This window comes from Narcine bancroftii, chromosome 4 (genome assembly GCF_036971445.1).
Source record: "Narcine bancroftii isolate sNarBan1 chromosome 4, sNarBan1.hap1, whole genome shotgun sequence".
Classification (NCBI taxonomy): Eukaryota; Metazoa; Chordata; class Chondrichthyes; order Torpediniformes; family Narcinidae; genus Narcine; species Narcine bancroftii.
In genome coordinates, this window is record NC_091472.1 from 240529053 (window position 1) to 240555843 (window position 26791).

At 39.1% G+C, this 26791-nt stretch overlaps 1 protein-coding gene across 3 annotated transcripts in view; it reads left to right on the forward strand.

Moving 5' to 3' along the window:
- The window catches only part of LOC138761771 (diacylglycerol kinase beta), a 618073-nt gene that overhangs the window by 121478 nt on the left and 469804 nt on the right, over positions 1 to 26791 (forward strand). For all 3 annotated transcript variants that reach the window (XM_069934483.1, XM_069934480.1, XM_069934482.1), the window contains exon 3: positions 2142 to 2218. In XM_069934483.1, coding sequence (XP_069790584.1) covers positions 2142 to 2218 — 77 coding nt within the window. The remainder of the gene's footprint in view (positions 1 to 2141; positions 2219 to 26791) is intronic.

Consider the following 26791-nt stretch of genomic DNA (forward strand, 5'->3'; position numbering starts at 1 on the left):
CCTGCCTATCTCTGCCTTAAATACACCCAATGGCCTGGCCTCCACAATCTGTGGCAACAAATTCCACAGATTTACCACAGTCTGTCTGAAGAAATTCCTCCTAATCTCGGTTCTAAGGGGATGCCCTTCAATCCTAAAGTTATGCTCTCTTGTCTTAGATTCTCCCACCATGGGAAACATCCTTTCTACATCTACTCTGTCTATCAACATTCAAAATGTTTCAATGAGAACCTGCCTTCATTCCTCAATTCCAATGAGTACAGGCCAAAAGCTTTCACTCCTCATATAATCCTGGAATCATCCTTGTGAACCTCTTCTGAATCCTCTTCAACATCAGCACATCCTTTCTTAAATGAGAAGCCCAAAACTGCTCACAATACTCCAATGAGATCTTACCACTGCCCGAGAAAGACTCAACATCACCATCCTGCCCTTGTATTCTATTACTCTTGGAATGAATGCCAGCACTGCATTTACTTTTTTCACCACTGGCTCAACATTCATGTTTACCTTCAGGCTATCCTGCATGAAGACTCCGAAGTCCTTTGCATATGGGTATTTTTAATATTCTCGCCATTTAAAAAAATAGTCTGCCTGTTTGTTTATTTTCTTCCAAAGTGCATGACCATACACTTTCTAATAATGAGCAGAGAAATGGCAAATGAAATGCCTTCTCCTAGTCTAAGTCCTTCTGCAGCTTCCCTGTTTTCTCAGCGCCTCCTGCTCCGTTACCTACCTTCGTATCATCTGCAAACTTGACCACAATCCAAATCATTAATATACAACATAAAAAGAAGTGGCCCTGTGGAACATCACTAACAACTGGCAGCCACCCAGAATATGATCCCTGTATTCAGACTCTGCTTCCTGTCAACCACCCAGTGCTTGACCAATGCTTTCTGTTATACCATGGGTTCTTGTCTTGTTAAGTAGCCTCATGATTCCTGAATGGCACCTTGTCAAAAGGTTTCTGAAAATCCAAATGCACCACGTGCCCTGCATTTTTAAAAAATCTTACCTGTTTGTTTCTTCAAAGAATTCCAATAGTTTTGTCAAGCAAGATTTTCCCTTGAGGAAACCATGCTGGCTTTGAACTATCTTGTCATGAGCCTCTAGCTACTCTGTAACCTCATCCTTTACAATCAACTTGCAACAGCTTCCCAACCACTGATGTCAGGTTAACCAGTCTATAATTTTATTTCTGCTGCTTTCCTCCCTTCTTTTTGTACAAGTATAGCAGGACATCCTGGCTTTTGAACTCTGTACAGAATCTCAGGATCTCCTTCACTTTCTAAACTACTCTCTCAACATGCCATACACCTTCCAGAGTTCTATGAATATGTAAACCCAAGCTCCTCTATTCCTTCATATCCTTTAATATTGTCATTTATGCCTTCTGCCTCGTAGTTTTTCTGTATTGTCCATGGTCTATCATCTTTGTCTCGTAACAGAATTTGCACTTCCATTATTCAACACTGATTGAAATTCCAAAGAAAAGAACTTTAAGATCCAAAAATAATTCAAAATGTATTGTTGATAATTTCACCTCAAATGTAAGTATTTTGTCATGTGAACTGAGGTACAGTGAAAGTTTGTTTTGTGAGTAGTCCACCTAGTCAAAAAATACACAGTATTGCAGAAAAAAGCCACTGCATAGTGCAGAGTTAAAGAGAGAATCGGTACAGAGCAAATTAATATTAATAGTGCGAAGTTTGATTTGGCGTCTGATAACCGTGGGAGAGGAGTTGTCCTTTGTTCTGGTGTGTGTTCTCACACTCTCTCCAATGCTAGAAGGGTGAAGAGAATGGGACCGATCCAGTATGTCTTTCCAAAGAAGCTTGCAGGTTACTTTCAAGCAGTATGTTGGTATCGTGGTTAGTGCCACGCTATTACAGTGCCAGCGACCTGGGTTTCAATCCGGCGCGGTCCGTAGGAGTTTGTCTGTTCTCCTCATGTCTGCATGGTTTTCCTGCAGGTGCTCCAGTTTCCTGCACCTTTCAAAAACAAACAGGCTTTGTTGGCCAATGAGTGTACTTGGGCAGCACAGGCTTGTGGGCTGGAAGAGCCTGTTGGTCTAAATTAAAAAATATGTACCAGGTTTCACTTCTGTTAATATTTATTCCTTGACATTTTACTTGTAGATTCCTCAAAGAAACTGAAAGATGTACTGGAAGAGTTTCAAGGAGATGGAGTATTGTCCAAATATAATCCTGAACAGGTAACTATCTATTCCCTTCACCTCTTTCATTTTGTTTACTTTTTAAAAAAAATGTGAAACTAACCCAATAGGGTGCTGAATGTACTTATGCTTTCATTATTTCCTGAGGACTACAACAACCTCAGAAATGTAAAAGGTATTGATCCACTTTGTTTAAATGAAATGAAGAAATTTAATCTTAAGAATCATCAGATATTTAAGTCTTTATTACATGATGCTTTCCGAAAGGAAATATTATAATTATTGAATTCCATACATTACCAATGCATTTTCATTCCGCTGGATTACAATTTATTCCATTTGTGTGTCTGCAATGTAACTTAGTGTGGCTAATTTTGAACTTGTATGTTATGTAATTAGCAGCATTTTGTAAACTCATAAAATAATCGTGCATTTGATTATCCGAATGAATAGCAGTTGTGCTTTTGCAAATTATATGTAATTAATTCGCAATTTTTTATGATGAGCTCCTAAAACATGAAAGCTTTTTCTATATGCATGATATCAGTACAGAGTTGGATAGATTTCATAACAAGAGCTATTTTAGTAGATGGATGGGATTTTTAAAAAAACCCATGGACTCTATAAAGAGTCATATTGCTAATTGAAGGCTTTGCATTTGAACAGTGATCCTTTGCTAAAGATTGGCAGTAGAGCCAAAAAACTCCCAGGTTTGACTTTGGATCCACGTTAGGCAAACAAATCTCAGTACGGAGGTGGTTGAGATATTAAAGATATCTATAGATGATGTATATGCTCATTTTAATATCTTGTCCACTGTAATGCTCAGACTTTTTGGTTCATCATGGAACCAAATTCGAAGCTGGAATTTTTGTCCTCTTGATCGAAGGGTGACTGCCTATTCCAAGGCAAATGGTCCCCATTAATACTCATTGAACTTGAGTTTGTTTCCCTAATCAGTTTTGCTGCATGTTCTGGCAAGGTCAGTCCTCTGTTTTGTTGCTTGATGTTTCTCAGTAAATATTCCATTTTCTCCAGTGTTCTTGTCAATATTCATCTCACAAGCAAAACTTCAATGTTGGATCTGATCATTGCTGCTTGTTGAACATTGCTTTGCACAGCTTGTCATGTTTTTAACATTATAACCCTGATAATGCTTCTGAAATACTTAAGCAACTATAAAAAGCCTTCTGGGACATCTTGTGGTTGTAAAGTGCAATAGAAAATGGCAGCACCGGCAGAGCTGCTGTTGCGGCTCCTATTTTATCAGGTTCTATATTTGCACATGCTAGAGCATTATTTAACTTGTACATTACCCTAATAAATTCAATTTGCTGCTTTATAATAATATAAACCTAGCCATTTTCTCTATATTAACACAAACATTTAATTCCTTAAAAATTTGTTGAGGAATTGAAATTGGAATCAATTGAAATAAATATTGTATTTGAGGAAAAACATTCACCTTAACACAATTTACCATCAAAGTAATAGGTAACTTATTCCATTTTTTCAAATCCTCCTTAAAGAAGATAAATAATTTAATTTAAATGATTTTTCCAAATCTGATTGCATACAAATACCTAAATATTTTATTCCAAGATCTGGCCATCTGGATTCAATTACTTTCTTACGTTTCCTATAATCTCCATTAACCAAAGACATGATTTTACTTTTCTCCTAATTAATTTTATATTCTGATATGTCTGCATATTCTTCTAATTTTTGAATAATTTATTCTTGATATAGCTTCCATATCTTGCTGTTCATTTTTAAATCCTTTCAAATTAGTTTGGACTTGTCTCTGTTAGTGAAATATGTGGACAGGCTAAGCAGGGAGAGGCCAGACTGGATTTAACATCAGGCAATGATACTGGTCAGGTTACAGACCTCTCAGTAGGTGAGCATTGCAGAAATAATGACCACAATGCCCTGAGCATAGCCATGGAAAAGTGCAGGTGATATGGGAAGTATTTAATTGGAGTGGTGGGATGGCTAACAGTGGTATTGGGCAGGAACATGGGAGCATTAATTGGGAACAGTGTTCTCAGAGAAATGAATAGCAGAAACGTGGATGTTTTATGGTCCCGTGGATTGACCTCCGATCTGATGCTCTACAGCAACCCTATCTCACTGTGATGCAGTCAGGCAATACACTCTCGATAGAGCTCCTGTAGAAAGTTGGCAGGATGATGGCCAGTAGCCTTACCTGCCTCAGCCTTCTCAGGAAGTGCAATCCTTGTTGCACCTTCCTGACAATTAAGGAGATGTTTGTGTCCAGGATAGGTCACTTCTCAGTGGACTCCGAGAAACTTGATGCTCTCTCCACTACTGATCTATGAATGCGTCATGGAGGGTGGTCATTCCTGGTCTTCTTCCAAGTCCACAATTATCTCCTTTGCTTGTCTATGTTGAGATTTGGGTTGTTTTTCTTGCACCATTTAATGAGATTTTCCACCTTTTCTCTGGACTGTAACTCAGCGTTGTTGCTGATTAGGCCAACTACTATCGTGCCATTTGCAAACATAATGTCTCTATTGGAGCTTGATCTGGCTTTGCAGTTGTAGGTCAGTAGCATGCAAAAGAATGAGCTTAGTACGAGCACTGAGGTGCATTAGTGCTCAGTGTGATGGTGCTCGATGTTTTGCTGGCAACCTGGACGGAACTAGTCTTTCATTTAGGAAATCCAGTTATGGAGTGGGATGTTGAGTCCCAGTGAGGACAGCTTTTCCATGAGTGTCTGGGGTTTGATCGTATTAAACGTCAAGCTGAAGTTAACGAACAGCAGCCTGGTGTATGAGGCGTTGTTCTCCAGGTGAGTTTGGACAAGTTGAGGCTAGAGTGGTGGATATGGTGTATGTGGTAAGGCATTTGACAAGGTGCCCATGATAGGCTCACCAGAAAGTTGTGAGGCACCTGATCCATGTAACGATAAACAATTGGCTTGCTCAGGAAGGCAAAGAGTGGCAACATATGAAGTGTAATCTGCCTGGAGGTCGGTGACTAATGATGTTCCCTAGGGATTTGTTCTGGGACCCCTGCTCTTTGGGACTTTTAAAAATGACTTGGATGAGGAAATGGAGAAGTGGGTTGGTAAGATTCAGTTTATTGTCAGAATATATACATGACATCACAAATAACCCTGAGATTCTTTTTCCTGTAGGCCAGGCAGTGCAAAGAAAAACTGATTCCATGTACACATGTAAACAAAGAAATATGTAAACAAACTGCAGTACAGAGAAATAAATTAATAAAGTGCCAAAACAAGTTCCTGATTGAGTTTGTTGTTGAGGAGTCTGATGGAGGGGTAGCAGCTGTTCTTGAACTTAGTGGTGCGAGTCGTATGGCATCTATACCTCTTACTCATGGCAGCAGCGAGAACAGATTGTGTGCTGGGTGGTGTGGATCCTTTAACACACTGCTCTCTGCCAGCAGCACTCCCTGTAGATCACACATGTCAAACTCTAGCCCGCGGGCCAAATTTGGCCCGCGATATAATTATATTTGGCCCGCAAGATCATTTAAAAAATGTATTAGAGGTGGCCCGCCCTGCAACGAGAGCCGATGCTGTTTTTTGGTAATGTCACCCCCACCATCCTCCCCCTTCATTTAACATCCTTCCCCATTGTAACACGAGAAATTGTAACACAAGAAGTCTGTCGATGTCATCAGCCGGCAAGCCAGTTGGAAGGCTCCCCGCACAACCAGTCACTTGTCCCACCTGTCGAGCGGTGCGGCGGATGGGCGAGCGCCTGTGATTTCCTGTTGGTGCGACGGGCATGGCAGGCTGCGCACGGCCCCCGGGCAGCGCAAGCCCCGCGCGACTGGCACCGGACGGCCCTTCCACAGTGCGAGCGCACTTCTCCCGGTCGCCACGGCCTTCAGCGCTTGCACCCGCGCGGACCCCAGGGATGGCTAATTCGGCCCTGCACGTGAAGAGAGAGATGGTGGCTGTCCGCAAAGGCTGATCGGCAGCGCGCTGGGCCTGAGTGGGTGGGTAAGCAGGGGTGGGCAGAGGGTGTAGGTGAGGAGTAATGGGCAGGGGAAGTTATGGTGGTGCGAGGGGCAGTTAGAGGGAGGGATGAGTAGAAGGAGGGGTGGATAGTGAAGAGGTAAAAGGGGAGGGGCAGGGCGAGTAGGGGAGGGGTGATTAGAGGGTGAGAGACGGGTAGAGGGAGGAACAGGTTGAGGGGAGAGGCAGTAGAGGGGCGTGTATAGGATGAGGTGGGTAGAGGCAGAGCGAGTGGAGTGAGGGGTGAGTAGAGGTTGGGTAAAGGACTGGTCAGGTAGAGGGATGGTGGGTCGAGGGTGAATAGAGGCCTAGAGCCTGAGGAGTGAGCAGGAAATGCTGAGTCCTGATGCAGGCCAAAATGGACACAGCCTGTGAATGCTGACTACATCTCCACAGGGACCAAATATGTTTCCCTCAGGTCAAGCAAAGGGTGAACTTGAGCTACCTACTCCTGACCTGTAACATTATCCTCCTAAAGATATATCCTAAAGTTTAACATTACATATGTTGAAAGAAGAGAAAACATGCAGATGTTGTTGAAAATTTTCAATAAATATTTAGTTCGGCCCTCGACTTAGTCCAAGTTTTTAATTTTGGCCCTCCGTGAATTTGAATTTGACACCCCTGCTGTAGATGTTCACGATGGTGGGGAGGGTTTTACCAATGATGTCCTGGGCTGTGTCCTCTACTTTTGGCGGGGCTTTTCACTTGGGAACATTGGTGTCCCATTACCACACCATGATGCATCCAGTCAGCACACTTTCCACCACGCATCTGTAAAAGTTTGTGAATGAGACAAACAGTGGAGGTGTAGTGGATGAGGTAGAACTTGGGTTCCCAACCTTTTTGTTCCTCTGTACCCCTTGGGCATTTTTATAGGTTCCTGTGTACCCCTAAAAATTAAGGATTAAAAAAAGACGACATTGTGCAATCTGACTGCAGATTACAACACCATGTATTGTGGTTATTCTCTCAGACCCAATGTACCCCCTGAAAAGTGCAAATGTACCACTGGGGGTACATGTATCCCAGGTTGGGAACCCCTGATATAGAATGTTGTCATAGGTTACAATAGGATATAGACAAGGTGCAGAGTTGAGTGGAGAAGTGGCAGATGAAGTTCAATCTGGAAAAAAGGAGTAGTGATACACTTTGTAAGAATAAACTTGAAGGAGGAGCATATGGTTAATGGCAGGATTGTTAGCAGTGTGGAGGAACATTGGGATCTTGGGATCAACACCTTTAGATCCTTTAAGGTTGCTGTGCAAGAAGATAAGCTACCTGTTAAAGCTTATGGTGTGCTGGCCTACATTATTGGTGGGGGGGGGGGGGGGATTGAATTTAAGAGCTGTGAGGTAATGTTGCAGCTTTACAAAACTAGTTAGACCAGTGGTTCTCAACCTTTTTCTTTCCACTCACATACCACTTTAAGTATCCCCTATGCCATTGGTGCTCTGTGATTAGTAAGGGTTTGTTTAAGGTGGTATGTGAGTGGAAATAAAAAGGTTGAGAACGACTGGGTTATTCCACACTAAAGTATTGTAGAGTGAAACATGAAAGTTTGCAGATGCAGTAATTGTAGTAAAAATACAATTCTGGAGAAACTCAGCAGATCACACAGCGTCCTTGATGTAGCAAAGATAAAGACGTGTAAGCAACGTTTTGGGACTGAGTCTTTCATCGAGGTATGAGTAAATTGTAGACAGGTGCCTGAATAAAATGGTGTGGGGGGGAGGAGGAGCAGAAACCTACAGTCAAGAGGTAATAGATTTATAAGGGAGGGAGGGCACAGGAGGGGAGGAGCTCTTCAAATGGAGAGGGAAGGGGTGAAGAGTTGGAAGAAAGGAAACAGAGGGATAAGGAAGAAAAGGAGAAGGGGGAATGGTCTAACAGAAACCAGAGAAGTCAATGTTAATGCCATCCAGTTGGAGAGTGCCCAGATGGAATATTAGGTATTGCTCCTCCAGTTTACGGGAGGCCTTGGTTTGGCAGTGCACGAGAACATGGACAGATATGTCCGAGTGGGAGTTGGAGACAGAATTGAAATGGTTGGCCACTAGGAGATCCCGGTCATTGATGCAGAAAGAGCGAAGGAGCTTAGCAAAGTGATCTCTCAGTCTGTGTCCAGTCTCTCCAATATAGAGAAGATCACAACGGGAGCACAGAATAGATGACTCCTGCAGATTCGAGTGAAGTGTTGCTTCATTTGAATCTGTTTGGGGCCTTGGTAGTGAGGGAGAAGGTGTGGGCACAAATGTGGCATTTAGTTCTGGTCGTCTTATTACAAAAAGGATGTGTAAGCTTCAGAGGGGTGCAGAGGAGATGTAACAAGATGCTGCCTGGATTACTCTTTGGATTGTCAAAAGTTAAAAGGTGACTAAATAGAGGAATATAAGATTATGGATAGCCAGCAGCTTTCTACCATGGCTGCAGTGGCCAATGTCAGAACTGTCTGTTTAAGGTGAGCAGAGGAATGTTTTGGGGAGAAGTCAGAGGTAATATTTTTAAACACAATGGTGGTTGTGTAGAATGCATTTCCAGGGGTGGAGACTGATACATAATGGATATTTAAAAGATGATTCGATAGCTGCCTGGATATACAAAAAATGAGGGATTTGGGTTGTGAGGAAAGGAAGAGTTAGATTGATGTGAACTAGGTTTATGTAGGATTACACAATATCATAGCCCAAAGGTCCTGCACTGTGTTTTACTATTTTGTGTTCTAAAGGCAAACCCACCATAAAGGTTAGGTTCACTGAGAAAATTATTATTTTATTTATATAGGATTTTTATATTTCAAATGCAGACCCACATAATTAAAATATCTTTTGTACGTACTATCAGAAGTAGTGATATTCTGATAAAAATAGATGATGCGTCTTGTGTAGTAAAATAAATTAAATTGCAGAGATCAGCATTTACTGAATTATTTCTTGGCAGTTTTACTTGATTTTTAGAGTAAATTTCTCATAATGAGCCAAGCCCTACTGAAATGTGATGCTTCATTTTAATGTTCATGGATTTTCATTTTATTTTTGTGACCTTCCAAAATTATGTTTGATTTTTCTTTTGTGATACTTGGTTCTTTTTGATTTTTTTTGTGCAATTGCACAGTTTAAGTTTTCACTGCAAACTGCATTTGTATTACAGGCGAACTATTCATAACCTTAAAATAACCTCGTGATCAGGTTCACGGAAGGACTCCAACAGTGAAATTCTGTGGTGCATAATGCTCAAAATCTTGAAATAAATTAAGGCCTTTCCAAGGGCGAGGGAGGGGGTATATAGAGTTTAGAACGGGTTGGCTTGGTTGCAGGTGTGTTGGAGGATGGGGCATAGTCTGGGCATGCATAGCAGTTGGGATCCACTTACAGCTCAGCCATGAGGTTGGGGAAGGATTAGAATGAGTTTGGATTAGAATTAGTTTTTGAAGTCCGATACACTTGTTCTGCAATGTAGGGGAAACAGAGAATAGCACCAGTGTGAGTGAAATTTGTTCCTTTTTAATTAACCCCAAACCGGGACTTTGCTTTCTATTTAAGATTTGATTCCGTGCAATTTGCTGGTACGAATTGGAGGCCTCCAACACAGTAAAGCATCTTGTACAAGTGATATCAAGGCAGACAATGAAGATGTGTGTTTATGTGTAATTTATGGAAGTGCACACAGGATCCCATCATGTTGAAGATGAAATTCGATCAAGTAGTGCACAAGATTGTTAAACTATGCAAATTTCTGGACTAGCATAGTTAACGTGGCTGGGTTCTAAAAGCATCAGACAAAATTTAACACATTTGCAGCGATTGCAAGAAAACTGCCCAAAACCTTTGGGAATTGGCTGAATGACAGCAAGCTGAGAGTGGAGATAATGGGGAACGGGATGTGACTCAGAATGTTCTGGAAGCCTTCATGTGAGACCACAAATTCAAAACGTTTCAGTGGCACAGTGATAAAACAGCATTGTCAGTGGCAACAACACCAAATTGGACAAGATGTATGAGGTGAAAAGGCAAAAGGGCAGCTGAGAGCATGGGTTGGTAGGTTGAGAAAGAGAAGACTAACTATCCCAGTTTAAGCACAGACCACAGCTTTGCAAGTACAAATACAGTTAGTTCTTTTAAATACAATGAGATGTTGACACCCAGGAATTTGAAGTTCTTGACCCTCTCCACTACTGAGCCCTCGATGAGGACTGGGTCGTGTTCCCCTGACTTCTTCCTGAAGTCCACAATCGTCTCCTTTATGAGGCACTGTTGGGGCCTCATTTGGAGTATGGGGTATAGTTTTGGGCTCATTATTTAAGAAAGGATGTGCTAGCATTGGAGAGGGTTCAGAAAAGATTCACAAGAATGATTCCTGGAATGAAGGATTTAGCATGTGACTCTTGGACTGGAGTTCAGAAGAAGCAGGGGCACCTCATAGAAGCATTTTGAATGTTGAAAAGCCTGAAAGATCTAGAAAAGATGTGGCAAAGTCATTTCCCTTGGTAGGAGAGTCTAGGACAAGAGAGCACAACTTTAGGATTTAAATGCTCACATTTAAAAGAGATGCAGAAGGATTTCTTAAGCCAGAGATTGTTGAACCTCTGGAATTTACTGCCATGGACAGCTTTGGAGGCCAGGTCATAAGGTGTATTTAAGACAGAGTTTGATATGTTTCTGAATAGTTAGGGCACACATGTCAAACTCTGGCCCGCGGGCTAAATTTGACCCGCAATATAATTATATTTGGCCCGCAAGATCATTTCAAAAATGTATTAGAGGTGGCCCGCTGACCGCCGCGCCAGTATAGCGCATGCACAGTAATACAACAAATCCCAGAATGCATTGGCGTCAGCCCGCTAATCGCCCCCACCTCCTCTGTTTACGTTGCAGTGTCTCACCGTGGACTCTGGTTTTGGGGCCTGGCCGGTGTCAGGGGAAGCCAAGGCCGCTTCCCAGCGCCCGGAACCGGAGGCCTCGGGCCTGACCTCGCCAGGACCGTTGCCCACTCCCCCTCCCTGCCACAGGCCAACCCACGACTTACGGTGACAGGGCCGCTGATCCGCCGAGATGCCGCCCTGCAGCGAGAGCCGATGCCCCCGCACTGTCGTGTCCCCCCGCCTGCCCACCCACCACCGCAGCGCGGCCTGGCCGGTGTCAGGGGAAGCCAAGGCCACTTCCCAGCGCCCGGAACCGGAGGCCTCGGGCCTGACCTCGCCAGGACCATTGCCCACTCCCCCTCCCTGCTGCAGGCCGACCCGCGACTCACGGTGGCGGGGCCGCTGATCCGCCGAGATTCCGCCCTGCAGCGAGAGCCAATGCCCCCGCACTGTTGTTGTCCAACCCGATCGCCCGCAAACCCCCGCCCTCCCGCACACAGGCCTGAGTAAGTATTATGAACTTTAATCTCAGGATAAAACGATCTTCCAATAGTTTCATGTCACAGTGATAAATATATTCCTGGTTAAAAATGGTCCTGCACCTGGATACAAGCTCATTAGGCATAAAACTTGAAAAGTGTGTAAATCAAAGGATATCTGTACCAATGGAAAAAGGGCATGGCAAATAACCGTGCTAGAGTTCATGCCCACAATCAGTCACCCATTTGATTGTTTCAGGAATCATGTTATTCTCCCACATTCTCAATAGCCCTCAGATTTTACATTTGACAAATCCTCTATTGAGAAATATTATTTATTGAATATTTTATTTCTCATTTGTTAATGCTTCTTGAAAGAGTTTACCCAAAACTATTATTAAACATTTATTTTAATAAGAAAAAGTTTAACATTACATATGTTGAAAGAAGAGAAAACATGCAGATGTTGTTGAAAATTTTCAATAAATATTTAGTTCGGCCCTCAACTTAGTCCAAGTTTTTAATTTTGGCCCTCCGTGAATTTGAGTTTGACACCCCTGAGTTAGGGTGTTAAAGATAATAAGGGAGAAAGTGGAGGAGTGGGGCTGAGTGGGAGAATGGATCAGCTCATGATGGAATAGCAGTGGAGTTGATAGGCTGAATCGCCTGCTTATGCTCCTGTATCTTGTGGTCCAATATTCGGAGTTAAAGGCATAGTGACTTCAACTCTGGGTTTCAATTTATTTTCATGTTTCTACAGACTTTAAGAATGGAAAAACCAGTTGTATTTTCAGTCTCTGCTGCAAAGGTTTTTTTTAAATCTTGTCTATTGTATGACCTTACTTTGAATCAGATTGCATCTATGTTTGACTCCTGAACCTAGCTGTTAACTATAATATCTAACACCAGAAATACTGCCGAAACCTTCATCCATGCCTTCATTAATTTTAGGCTTTACAAATCAATTCAATTGACCAATCTCTGCTCAATGTCGACACTTAGTCATCAGCAAGACCATGGAAAATATCGTCGTAGTATTATCAGGCAAAACCCAATCACAAAATTCAGTTTGAGTTATGTTAGGATGATTCTGCTCCAAACCTCATCACAACTGTATACTTGTATATAAAGTTGGAGACCTATAACATAACAATTACAGCACGGAAACAGGTCATTAGGCCCTTCTAGTCCGCACCGAACCAAACACCCCTTTCTAGTCCCACCTCCCTGCACAATGCCCATAACCCTCCATCTTCTTCTCATCCATATTCCTGTCCAACCTTTTCTTAAATAATACAATTGACTCCGCCGCCACTATTTCTCCCGGAAGCTCATTCCACACGGCTACCACTCTCTGAGTAAAGAAGTTCCCCCTCATGTTACCTCTAAACCTCTGCCCCTTAATTCTTAACTCATGTCCTCTTGTTTTAATCTTTCCTCCTCTTAACGGAAATAGTCTATCCACATCCACTCTGTCTATCCCTTTCATAATCTTAAATACTTCTATCAAATCCCCTCTCAACCTTCTACGCTCCAAAGAATAAAGACCTAATCTGTCCAATCTCTCCCTATACTCTAGATGCTTAAACCCAGGTAACATTCTGGTAAACCTTCTCTGCACTCTCTCCACTCTGTTTATATCCTTCCTATAATTAGGCGACCAGAACTGCACACAGAACTCCAAATTAGGCCGCACCAACGTCTTATACAATCTCAACATCACCTCCCAACTCCTATATTCCATGCAATGGGGTGGGACAGAGGGAAAAAGAGGGAGACAGGGAAAGGGCCTAACAGAAAGCAGAGAAGTTGATGTTAATGCCATCTGCTTGGAGAGCGCTCAGATGGAATATTAGGTGCTGTTCCTCCAGTGTGCAGGTAGCCTTGGTTTGGCATTTATTGAGGCCATAGACATGATGAAATCAAAGTCAATGGGGAAATGCTCTTCTGGTTGCAGAAAGAAAAGCAATTGAGAATTGTTGTAAGCCAAATATCTCAGCTTCACGACATGATTACAACAATTTCTCCTGGTGGTATGTTAACCATAATCATTGTTAACTAGTTTATCAGCAATCTGCCATCCATCCTCAAAGCAGTAATGGGTGGGTCATTGATTGCACGATGTTCAGTTCCCATCATCTCTGGAAAATGAAGACATCCAAGCCTGCAAACAGCAAGACCTAAACAATATTCACTCATGGGTAAGTAATCTTCATGCCACATGGTAATAGGCATTGACAACCTCCAACAATAGAGAACCTAACTACCTTCCTTTAGATTGAACTACACCATGATCATCCTCAGCCACACCATTGACTAGAAATTTAACTGGTATCTACAAACCACAAGGAAGAAATACCGCTTTGTTAAATAAATACAACTTTAGTGGCACTGAAGAAGTTTAAGAGCATTCAGGACACACTGTGCGAAGTGTTTCATTTTTTTTTTAAAAAAAGACTAAGTTTACTTTCGTAGGCTCAAGAAGAAGGCTAACGTCACCACCTCAAAGATAATTAGAGGGTAGATAGAAATACTGGCGTTCTCAATAATGTCCACATTGCCTAAGCAAATGATGACAAAAGCCTTGATTAATCTTGACTGAAACTATTTCTTTTGGTGGAGAAATCTAGGCATTCGTCCAAAAAATTGAGCTAAAATTAGAATTCAGAGCAGAGATTAGGTAACGCCATCAGAGGGTGGTTGACGTTTGAATAGTTTTCTACATGGAGCATTGTTGATTTAGTGCTTGAAATTGATTTTTGATTACTGTATTATGAGATATAAGGGCCAACATGGTGTTAGGTAACAGAACTGCCCTGATCGCATCAAATGGTGAAACAGGCTTGCATGTCCAAATATCCCATTTATGTTCTTCGCTGGCTCTTTATTTCTGTGTTCACTTGATGTCTGTGTTGACGAGTAGTGTTCCAAGCTGATGATGCATAAATGTTAATATAATGAGACTTTGACCCTGAAGTCGTGCCTTACTTACATTCGATCAAGTATTTTTCCTTTTTCCAATGGTTTACCCAAACTATACTATGTTTAAATTTAGAGAAAATTAGAAACTCTGTCTATGAATCCCCTTCTAAGTTTGAGTTAACCTGGCGACCATTTATTCAATATTTTCATTTGTGGTGAGTTGATCTGGCTCTGTTTTCTTTCTATGATTATGTATGATAATTGGGCTGTAAGATGAGATCGGAGTATTCGGCGTGGTTTAGCTATATCTGTAGGTTTTTTTTTTAAAGTTTTTTTTAAAGTTTTTTTTAATTCAGATTTGTTTTTTCTTCTTTTTTGGGGTTTTTTTTTCTCTTTTTTCATATATTGTTATTAATTATATCTTTTTTTTAGAGATAGTTCACACCCTAAACTGATTTAAAAAAATTTTTTTATGATATATTTTTATTCTGTAATATTATTGTTTAATATCTCTGTAATAATTCATTACTTACTATGTATTTTTTAATATCTCTTTGAACTGTATGTGTTTATAAATTATAATAATAATAAAAAGATTGAAAAAGAAAGAAAGTATTTTTCCTCTTCAATCTTGAAATTTTGTTATATATTTGACAGTTCTCCGAGAGAGCATGTTAATCTTGTTGCTGACAGATTTCCCTGACAGTCCTTGAATCATTTGGCTTCAATTATATTTTTATAATCCAGGTATATGAGCTCCGAGTCGGAAATCTGTTCACTCCATTTTGCAAGTAAATGGTGATTTCTCAAAGCTTAAAGCATACTTAATTTTGAGACCATTTTGATTGACTAAAAAGGCAACAACCCAAATTTACAGACCCAACACTAGTGCAAAATCTTATTTCTGAATGCCTGTTGACCAGATAAGATACAACCTCCTCTACTTCAACCAATTCAAATGATGTTTTTCCATTGCCTTGGTTGAACAGTTGGAAGCATTTGTATTTTAGATGGAGAGAGTGAACTACAGTCACATCAAGCATAATTCCATGGTAAGCCTCCCCAGGATTGAACAGAATATTTCCAGGTGATTCCTTTGATGTGGCTCAGTTGGCATAGTGGTGAGCGCAACTCCTTTACAGTACCAGCGATTGGATCTGGGGTTCAAATTCCACTCTGTTGTAAAGAGTTTGTATATTCTTCCCAAGTCTGCGTGGATTTTCCACAGGGCTCTCGTTTCCTTCCACCTTTCAAAAACATACCGGGGGTGTCGGTCAATTGGGTGTAATTGGGCAGTGTGGGCTGGAACGGCCTGTCTAAATGGAAAAAAAAATTAAAATAATGCTTTCCAAATTAAAACAGAGAACACTACAACACAGGACAGACCCTTTGGCCCACGTGGATGTGCCAAACATAATGTCCAAATTAACCTAAAAATCTGTTACTTACCCTTGAAAGCTATCCATTCATCCTTTTCTATCTAGAAACCTCTTAAATGTTGGTATTGTACCTGCGTCCACCACTACACCCGGCAGCCAATTAGATTATTACATGTGCTGTCTGAATCATACTTCAGATTTGCAGAGAAAGGTATTACAGAAGAACCAAATTTCTAAAATTTTAGACAAACAGGATTATACAAACATGTAAGCAAACATAAAGTTAAAATTACAATAAAAATAACAATTTAGACCCAAATCCAGCAAGGCCTTGAAATTCCAATGCGTTCTCAGCTTTGTGAGTTGGGATGTGGTGCATTGAGGACTGGTGGCTGTCAACTGAGGATTGTGATCAGATTGTTGAACAGTTAAGTGAGTGAAACGAAGTTACTGCAATGAAAAGGAAACAAGGTTGGGACCACAATTGTGAGTCTTGGCTAATGAAATCAATCTGGTCTAATCTTCACAGCACTCCAAAACAACTGACAATTGCAATGATATTATCAAATAACTGGCACATAAATTGTGTCTGAAGCAGTTCCAGTCACAATTGGGGCTGGCAGGATTTCACCCAGAAATGTATGAGGATGTATTGCACTCCAGGAACAGGGTAGGAGTAAAATCAATGTTCCAATGCTTAGTTCCTTAAGCAATGCAGCAGATTCCTAAGCCAGGATCATTTCAGCCAAATGTTTTCTTTACCCAAATGATTTGTAGCCCCAGAGTCTAACTTCAAATGTCAGTAGACAAGTGTGATCTTAATATTAATTGAACTGCAGAATGCAGAAATAAATGTTCTCTCCTCCCACCTTAACTTCAACTTCCCTCAACCCCAGCTCCCTGTTACCATCCTCAAAGGCAAGTACAACAAAGATGGATGCATTTCTCTGGTTTCTCTATTTTGTTCTCTTAACCCAGCCACAATACAATAAACTGTGGCTATTGTACCTCTTTACAGCAAACCTTTGGTCTTGAAATTCAACAGGAAATGTATCTGGTTCCTGATTCTGCTACCAATCAATTTATCCTCCCCCTCACCCCATTCCTTAATTAGCCTCTACAAATCTTAGGTCCTTGTTCTGTCAAGTTCCTGAACCATAGTTACAGCGCTTCTTATTTTTGTGCTCCATTATAGGATGGCTATTGTATCTAATGATGTGGCTTTCAGAAATAATGGGCCAATAAGCATTGGATAAGCCCTCCTCTCTTCACTGCCTCTCCAAGGATGCCAACAATTGTAGTTGTGTGGCTCCCATTCTCCTGCGAGTCTTGATATTGCAGTTGCACAGTAACAGAGAGTACTCAAGTAGTGATTAGGTTGCAGGCAATAGAAGCTAAATTCCTGTCACCACACCATCCTGTTTGTGCAGTGAAATGCCTTTTCCACTATTTCAGAACATCTCTGATGATGAGAGATAGTGAGAAACAATGGAAAATATTTAAATTTTAAAAATAAATGATGTGAAACAATTTATATAAATTAATACAGTATTTTTTAAAATAAACTTACAAGTCTGTTTGGGTTCATTTATTGTTAAACCATTGACCTTCATTGTTGGGTCTCGGGCCAATTGTGTGGTTTGATAAACTTTTACCTGACCTCCAGAATTGCTGGCTAATTAATCATTGATTTTTTTTTCCCCCCAAAGTTGAATATTTTATAAAATTTTTCAATTTTATGGGGGGGGGGGGGGGTACCAGTAGGCAGGTAGCCTTGCTGCAGGGAAAAGTAGCCAGATAATTACTGCAGCAAGCATAGTTAGTGGTACCAGCAATTTGGTTACGGGTTCAAAAATATCAAAGTGATTACAATATGGTTGAACTTTTTGTTTTTTTGGATTTTGCAGGCAGATGTCATTGTGCACGTTACCACCCCCACATTAGCAGAGAGCAAATTTCCACGATACCAATTTATTGAGAAACTTTACTGTAATTTTGTAAAATTATTGTTCTGCTACTTTATAAAGGGGGAAACCTGGACTTGTTGATAGCCAAATATTAATTAATTTCTCAATAATTAATATTGCCAACAGTAATTAAAGGCTTAAAATTTCAGCAAAAACAGTGGGAGCAAATTTGGATCGGTAAATGTGTAGTTACGTCTTATGAACCTGATGAAGTTTAATGATGTAATAATTAAGATGAAGGGCAATGGAACTTTTTGAGATTAATTGCATGTGCTTCTGGAAAGGCAATTAATGAAATCTCTGATGTCTGAAGTTGAAGAACCTAAAATGAAAGCAAATTATTGAGCTGGTTAGGGAAACTGAGAGCAGGTGTGGATTAATGGAATGGTACTTAGATTAGGAGGATATGATGTGGTAGAATTAGGGCTTGGTATCTCTGTAACTGTAACTTCTATCTCCTTGTATTTTGCAAATATGAAGGCTGCCACTCGATTAGCTCTTATTATTTTTCTCTCTCTGGGTTTGAATTTTTATGTGTAAACCCATACGTTGCCATGAACTTCCATAAGATTCACAAGGATCTGAGTCAGGAACACAATTATTTGTGAGCAAAATGAGTGAGTAAATAGGTTTCTGCCTTTACCCAGGTCTGCTGGCGATGTTAGGGTAGTAAACACAAGCTTAATTGGAAACACTAAATTTAAAGAAGTTTGCCATTATTTCATAGGGAAAGCTGTGGCAATATATTTTGGATTTGAAAAAGATTGAACAAAATGCTTTCTAAGTAGCAAGTCTGAAGAAGTGAGGAACCACAGAAACTTAAATTATTGGTAGAAAAACATGTCTGGAAAATAACTGAAATAAGCTAATTGAATTGTTCCCATTTACATCTATGACTAAAATACAAAGGATGAGGTTACACTTCAGATACACAAAACCCCTACTTTCTCCATGCTGGGAGTATTAAAAGTGACCCTGGGACCATTTTCCAAAACTGACATGATTGCTATTTATGCTGGTTTGGAAGTTCAAGGCTAGGGTTGGAATTTTAATTTGTGCCATGAATTGAAGATGAAGACTTAAGATGCACCTTACAAATTGGATGTGGTAACTTGTAACTTATCAGATGCTATTTGATGCTGATTGAGTTGTTTTGCATTTTTAACCAGAATTATTGAAGTTGTGAGAAAAAGCGTTCATGTAAATTTAGACTGCGGATCAGCCATGATTCATTTGAATGATGAAAATATTGTACATTGTGGGAAACATAAATTTTTGGTTAGTGGAGGGCACATTAGGAAATATCTCAAGTTAGGAGTTAACAGGCTGATAAAGTTTGCTTTTGCCTCACTTTGTTCACAAAAACAATTTTGTAGATGGTTATTTATTCTGCATGCTTTTAACCATGCTCTGAATGCTGTTATAACTTTGTCCCACACTTTTTCTATATCCTGTTGGGTCTATGGAATTACATTACAATGACTTGGACTTCACTGCAAATAAACACTCATAAAGAAACCTTCTCCATTTAGACTGAATCACATACTTGATTAAGGAATTCCCAAGCCAGCCAACCTAGATTTTTTTTAAAACTCGAGGTAAGTAAGTGATTTGTTTAGACAAGCTGAAAAACATTACAGAAACCCACATACAACATTATGTTTCAATATCTCGGCAAAAGCAAAACCTAATAAAGAAAGTCCTCTTCAGGGATGTTTTCTCAAAGTCTTTTACAAGGATGATCCATTTGCCTGATGCAGAAAATAACCATGGGAATAGTACAGGTAAACCCCACTTTATGGATACTCGCTTTATGCAAATTCGCTTTTACAAAGAAACCTGTGTTTGCTTTTATGAAAGGATTTTTGCTTTTATGAAAAAGCATCAGGCGGGGCTGCCATAGGGTGGAACTTGCTGTAAACAGATTTTTGGATGGGATCTGTTTAAGGATTTAAAAAGTCTTTCACTTTTGATGCTCTATTCTGTGTATGACAAGTGTCTGCCTTTCCCATTTTTGTTTTTTTTTTTGAGATCAGAGGGTGGTAGAGTTATAATAATGATGCAAACATTGACAAATTAGTTTATCCTGGTCTAACATTGAAGCATTCTATTTATTATCGAGGATATGAAAGTCCATGAATTGATACTTGGTTTGTGATCCACTTCACTGCTGTTGAAGAGCATTGAATTTTAGTTATAGCCTTATCACTTAAGAATCTGATAATCAGATATTCCTGGGCAGGTTTCACTCAAGACATGAATACAAATTTGGACTGTGGTTCCAATACAGTTCTGATGGAGTGCTTCACTAATGAAAATGTTGGCTAGGGATGAGACTTTAAAGTGAGAGTCGTCTATCCCCTCGTGGATAGAAAGAATCCTTTAGTCCTACTTTGAAGATGAGTAGGAGAGTTGTCCTGATGTCATGACTAATACTTGTCTCTCAATCTACATCAGTAAAAAAAAAGGTTAATGTTGGAAGGAAATTCCAGTTTTAAAAGATGTATGTTAATTGACTTCCATATCATATTTAAATGACTGCAAAATATTTGTGGATATTCTAAGTTTATTAAAAGTGCTATATAATTTTAAACTTAAGGTTCTAGGTGATAGGTTCTACTGAGCTGGCATTTTTGCAGATGTGTCTTGAACTGTCCCAAGTGAGCTGCCATTTGTAGAGGAACTGTTGTTCTTGTGTCAAATGTTATGCATGTCCTGTGTTTTCTCACATTGTTAAAATGATATTCTGTTTAACACCGAACAACATAGTATTAGCAGAAAAACAATCAGAATGGGCTGGAAATTTTCAATAAGGCAAGCAGCATATGTGGAGAGAATGATGTAATCTACTCTGTTCCTCTCTCTATAGATGCCACCTGACCTGGTGAGTGTATTCAGCACTTCCTACTTTATTTCATAATTCCAGAATCAACAGCTTGTTTTGCTTTTTATACATTATTACAAGATATCATATAAAGGTTTACAGGGAATAAAGGTTGTCTCCTGGTACATTCCTACTTTGTCAAACTGTTTGGCACATGTTTGAGAAGTGCATTATATTTTCTGACTTCAAATGATAAAATAATTTAAGAATTAAATGTAAAGTTACCAATTTCTTTAAAGAATAGAATAAATTTGAGAGTCACGTGATGGAGTAGTGGCCGGTAGGGAAGAACCAGCCCTCTCCAGAGAAAAGAATAAAAGTTGGGAAAAAACAAAGTTCAGCAAATAAAAAGTAGAAGAAAAGCAGGATAGAGTAACCAAGAAGAACCAGGAGATGGAGTTGAAAAAAGAAAAAAGCCAGAACAACAGATAAAGAAGAGAGAAAAATGCCAGAAAAGAAAGAAGGTGGCCGTACCTCTGCAGGGAGCTCCCATGAAGAGGATTGTCCAGCCCACGAAGCGGGTAAGTACCCAGCAAGGCAGCAACCTCCCTAGTGGCGGACTACAGAAACGGCTCTTGGAGCCCGATAAAGATGCGCAGTGCACACACAAAAGATGCCGACGAGAGGGGGCCCAGGGTGGGGATGTCCAACAACGGGGTGCCCAGCAAAGGGTCACCCAGCGACGAGATGAGCAGAAATGGGGCGACCATCAGTGGGACGTCCTGCAGCAAGTAGCCGACAACGGGACAAGATTGACTCATCTGAAAGAGCTGAAGAGGGAACACTGAGGAGAGAAGAGGGTTAGAAGACACAGAAAAAGAAAAGGAAGAAGACCAAGATCTGCACGGGAAGTAAGAAGATAAGAGATAAGCAGGCTCCAAAGACTTTTTTGAAGAGGTCATTAAAAAAGATGTTAACACTTGAATTTATTACAATAAAATGGAAAAAGCAGAAGATAAGATGCAAAGAGTAGAGCTGGCCATTGCAGAAATAGGAAGAAGAATTGAAGATGTGGAAGAATGAGAGACAGCTGTAGAAATGGAAATAAATGAACTAAGAGGAAAATTGAAAGAAAGAGACAGAGAAATCAAGGAGACACAAGATTTGTTATCCCCGAAAATTGTCATGTTGGAAAACTACAGTAGACGCAATAATATAAAAATAGAGGGCATGAGAGAAGGTGAAGAAGGAACAGACATGAAGGAATTTATAAAAAGATGGATCCCAAAAGTTTTGGGAGCGACAAATTTACAAGAAATAGAAAGGGCATACTGGTACCATAACCACACCAAAAACCGAGATCCATTTTGATAAAATTATTAAGATACACAAGAGAGGACATAATGGAGTGGGCAAAGAACAAAGTAGAAGAAATTAAACAGCCATTGGAATATAAGGGACAAAAAATATTTTTTTACTTGGACATTAGTTCTGAACTTTTAAAGAAGCAGAAGGAATTTAATAAGGCGAAAACAATATTGTGGAAGAAAGGCTACAATTTTGTGCTGCAAAACCCAGCTGTACTTGAAGTATTCATCCCTGGGGAACAGAATAGATGGTTCTCGGTCAGATCCAAAGGAAACCTAAGGATTCGCAGAGCGAATGAGGAGGAGTATTAAAAAAGACTGACAAAATATGTATAAAAATAAGTAGTTAAAAAAAGACAATGTAAATACAGAGATTTAAAATTGGAAAAGAGAAGGGAAAGGGAGGGGGGGAAAAAAGAAGAATGGAAGAGCTTTGATATATGTATAGAAAATTAATAGTGTTTCTCTGGGGGGGGCTGGGGGGGGGGGAACTGTCACTGTGAAATCAGTTGATGCTTCCGATTATTATCGCAAACCAAATGGAAAGGGGAGTTGTGGTTGTCCGGCAAGGGATTAAGGACAACCCAAAATGGGGGTGGGGGTGGGTGTTAATGTTATTTTGGTTAAAAGTATATTTTGTGTTATTTGTTGTCGGAATTTTAGGGGTACCTTGTGTTCTAATCGTGTTGTCATGCACTGAGAAAAGCAAGGAAAATTTAAAGAATAATAATGGAAGAAAGGAGATGGGATGTGGGCTGAGAAGGCAAGAGAGAAGTGAAAAAAGGTACAAGATGGCTATGCTGAATTATATGACCATAAACATTAATGGAATACACAACCAAATTAAAAGGAAGAGGCTACCATCAGTACTCAAAAAAGACAGAATAGATATAGCATTTGTACAGGAAACTCATCTAACCGAGGCAGAGCATAGCAAATTGAAGAGAGATGGGGTAGGTCATGTAGTGGCATCATCATAGAGTTCACAAGCTAGGGGCATAGCTATACTAGTCAATAAAACGTACTAATCAAGATAAAGGAAGAAATAACAGACCCAGCGGGCAGGTATGTAATGATGAAGTGCCAGATATACTCAGAGTTTTGGAATTTGCTTAATATTTACGCACCTAATGAAGAAGATCAAAAGTTTATACAAGACATTTTCCTGAAGATAGTGGATATGCAGGGAAACATTCTGATGGGGGAGGGGGGGATAGTTTTAACTTTAACTTGGACCTAGTGTTGGATAAAACCAGAAAGATAATAAAAAGAATAAAGTAGCCAAATTCATGATTAAATCAATGCAAAAAATGAAACTAATTGATATATTGAGGAAGCAACATTCAAAAGAGAGAAAATATTCATATTACTCGAGTAGGCACAAGACATACTCAAGGATAGACTTGTTCTTGTTGTTGGCCCAGACCCAAGGGAGAGTCAGAAAAACTGAGTACAAAGCTAGACTACTTTCTGATTATTCGCCCCTGCTATTAACAATAGAACTAGAGGATATCCTACTGAGAACGTGTAGATGGAGGTTAAACCCCATGCTGTTCAAAAGACGGGATTTTAGGGGATATATTGAATGCATATTTTGAGATAAACACAGAGTCTGTAAAAGATAAGTACATGGGATGCAATGAAGGCCTTCATTGGAGAACAGATAATAAGCAATGTAACCAAGATTAAAAAAGAATATAACTGGGAAGTAGAACAGTTGAAAGGGAGATAGCAATTACAGAAAAAGAAAATGGATGACATAGAGGAAAAGAGAAAATTGGCAGATAAAAAAAAGTACGAAATATTACAAACATATAAGGTGGAGAAGAACATAATGAAAACAAAACAAAGATATTATGAATTGGGAGAAAAAACTCATAAAATATTGGCCTGGCAACTTAAAACAAAACAAGCTAAAAGAACTGTATTGGCGACAAGGAACAATGATAAATAGATCACATACAACCCAATAGAGATCAATGAAAATTATAAAGAATTTTATAAACAACTGTACCAAACAGAAAATGCAGGAAAGAACAATAAAATAGATGAGTTTTTAGCTAAAATTGAATGACCGCAACTGCAAGTAGAGGACCAAAACAAACTGACAAAGCCTTTTGAAATGGATGGAGTACAGGATATATTAAGGGAACTTCCAAACAATAAAACACCAGGTGAGGATGGATTTCCAATAGAATTTTATAAAGCATTTAAAGATTTATAAATCCCACCCATCCTGGAAGTAACTAAGCAGGTGGGAGAAACTCAAAATTTACCAGAATCATGTAAGACAGCAATAATTACAGTAATACCAAAAATGGGGAAGGACCCATTAACACCAGCATCATACAGACCAATATCCTTACTAAACGCAGGTTATAAGCAAAACTATTACCAAACAGGTTGACTGACTGTGCACCAAAATTGGTAAAGCAGGATCAAACTGGATTTGTCAAGAAAAGACGAGCAGCAGAAAATGTTTGTATATTTATTAATTTAATTCATGCAACACAAAGGAATAAAAGGCCAATGGTGGCGGTTACACCAGATGCAGAAAAAGCCTTTGACAAGGTAGAGTGGAACTACTTGTTCAAAGTGTTACAGAAATTTAAAATCCCAGAAAAATATATTCAGGGCATTATATAATGGGCTGCTGGCAAAAGTAGTGGTAAATGGATATGTATCGAATCATTTTAAATCGAGCAGATCAACTAGGCAAGGATGCCCGTTGTCCCCCTCATTGTTTGCCTTGGCAAAAGAACCATTGGTGGAGCTGATATGAAAGGAAAATTTTTTAAAAAGGGATAAAAATAAAGGAGAAAGAATACAAAATTAGCCTATTCGCGGATGACATCATAGTATATGTAACAGAACCAGAGAGATTAATAAAAGAGCTATAGAAGAAATTGAATGAGTATGGAGAAATATCTGGGTACAAGGTTAACACAAATAAAAGCCAAGTCATGACCATGAGTAATATGGATTATACAGAACTCAAAAAATAATCTCCATTTAAATGGCAATCACAAGCAAGCTTGGTATCAGGGCAGACAATAACCTAAATCATTTGTACAAATTAAATGATCTGCCATTAATAAGGAAAACACAGGAAGACTTGGAAAATTGGAAAGAGTTGCCGTTAATGTTGTTAGGGAGGGTGAACTGCATTAAAATGAAAGTATTTCCATGGATACAATACTTATTTCAAACATTTCATATTCCCTTGACAGAGAAATTCTTTGTAGGACTAAGGAGAATAATAAGGAAGTTCTTATGGAAGGGGGGAAAAAATCGAGAGTAGCGCTGGATAAATTAACAGAGAGATACAAGCAAGGAGGGTTTCAGTTACCAAACTTTAAAAACTTTCACAGAGCAGCACAGCTAAGGTACTTATCAGATTTTTATCAGATAGGAGAAAAACCAGATTGGACTAGGATAGAACTATATAAAATAGAAGCAAAGGTACTTTATAAATGGGATGAAAAGCTGGTGCAATACAATAGTTCACCAGTACTGCATCACATACTTAAAATATGGAAAAGAATACATGTGGAACAAAAAAGATAAATTATCAAATACCAAAAATGCTGTTGACACAAAACCCACTAATCCCTTTTACAATAGATAACTTATTTTTTTTAGAGAATGGGAGAGAAAAGGAATCAAGAGAATAGAAAATTGCTTTTTGGGAAATAATTTATTAACATTTGAACAATTGAAATTCAAATACGGAATAACTCACGGTACAATGTTCGCATATTATCAGTTGAAAGCTTATTTAAAGGACAAAATGGGAAACAGTTTGAGACCACCAGAAGGAAGCAGCTATGAATATATAATTACAGATGCAAGGATAATTTAAAAATTATAACAAACATATACATTAAATTGCAATATAAAGAAGTGGATGAAACAAGTTATAAACCTAAACAAAGCTGGGAAAAAGATTTAAACATAAAGATAAAGAATGAAACATGGGAAGAGCTATGTACAAGAACTGTGAAGAATACAATAAATACAAGATTATGCATGATATAATACAATTAGTAACACAGACTATATATCTCACTGCTCAGAAATTAAAAGAGTGGGACCCAACAATGTCAGATAGATGCTTCCACTGTAAACAAGAAATTGGAACAACAATACATGCAATTTGGACATGTACAAAAGTAAGTACTTTCTGGGAAGAATTAAGTCAGATATTAAGCAAAATTACAAAGAACAACATACCAAAAAAAAAACAAATTTTTCTTTTAAATAATATAAGAGTCAAAGAACTACATCTCAAATTAGATAGAGCCCAAAAAAGATTTATTATGATAGCCTTAGCAGTAGCAAAAAAGTGCATAATGACAACCTGGAAAATGGAAGAGAACCTTAAAAAAAATGGTATATAGAAATAAATAAGTGTATTCCTTTAGAAAAAAAAATGTATGATTTAAAAGTCAAATATACATTGTTCGAACAAATTTGGGAACCATATATGAAATATGACAGAAAATGCCGGCTTCAGACCTCCATCTCCTAAAGTGATAAGATAAACATGATTAGACTTCAATATGTAAAAGTAGAGGATATGACTTTTCTTTGTTTTTTCTATGTGGATGTTCTTGTATCTTGTATGTTTAATATTTATTGGTTTTAGAGGGGGGTGGGAAGGGAGGCAGGGGAGAGAAAAAAGAAAAAAATGTCACTATCTTTAATGAAGAACATTTGTACATATTGTGGATATGGTTCATAGTGCAATAAATAAAAAGTTAACAAAAAAAATAGGATAAATTTTATTACTTTATCATTT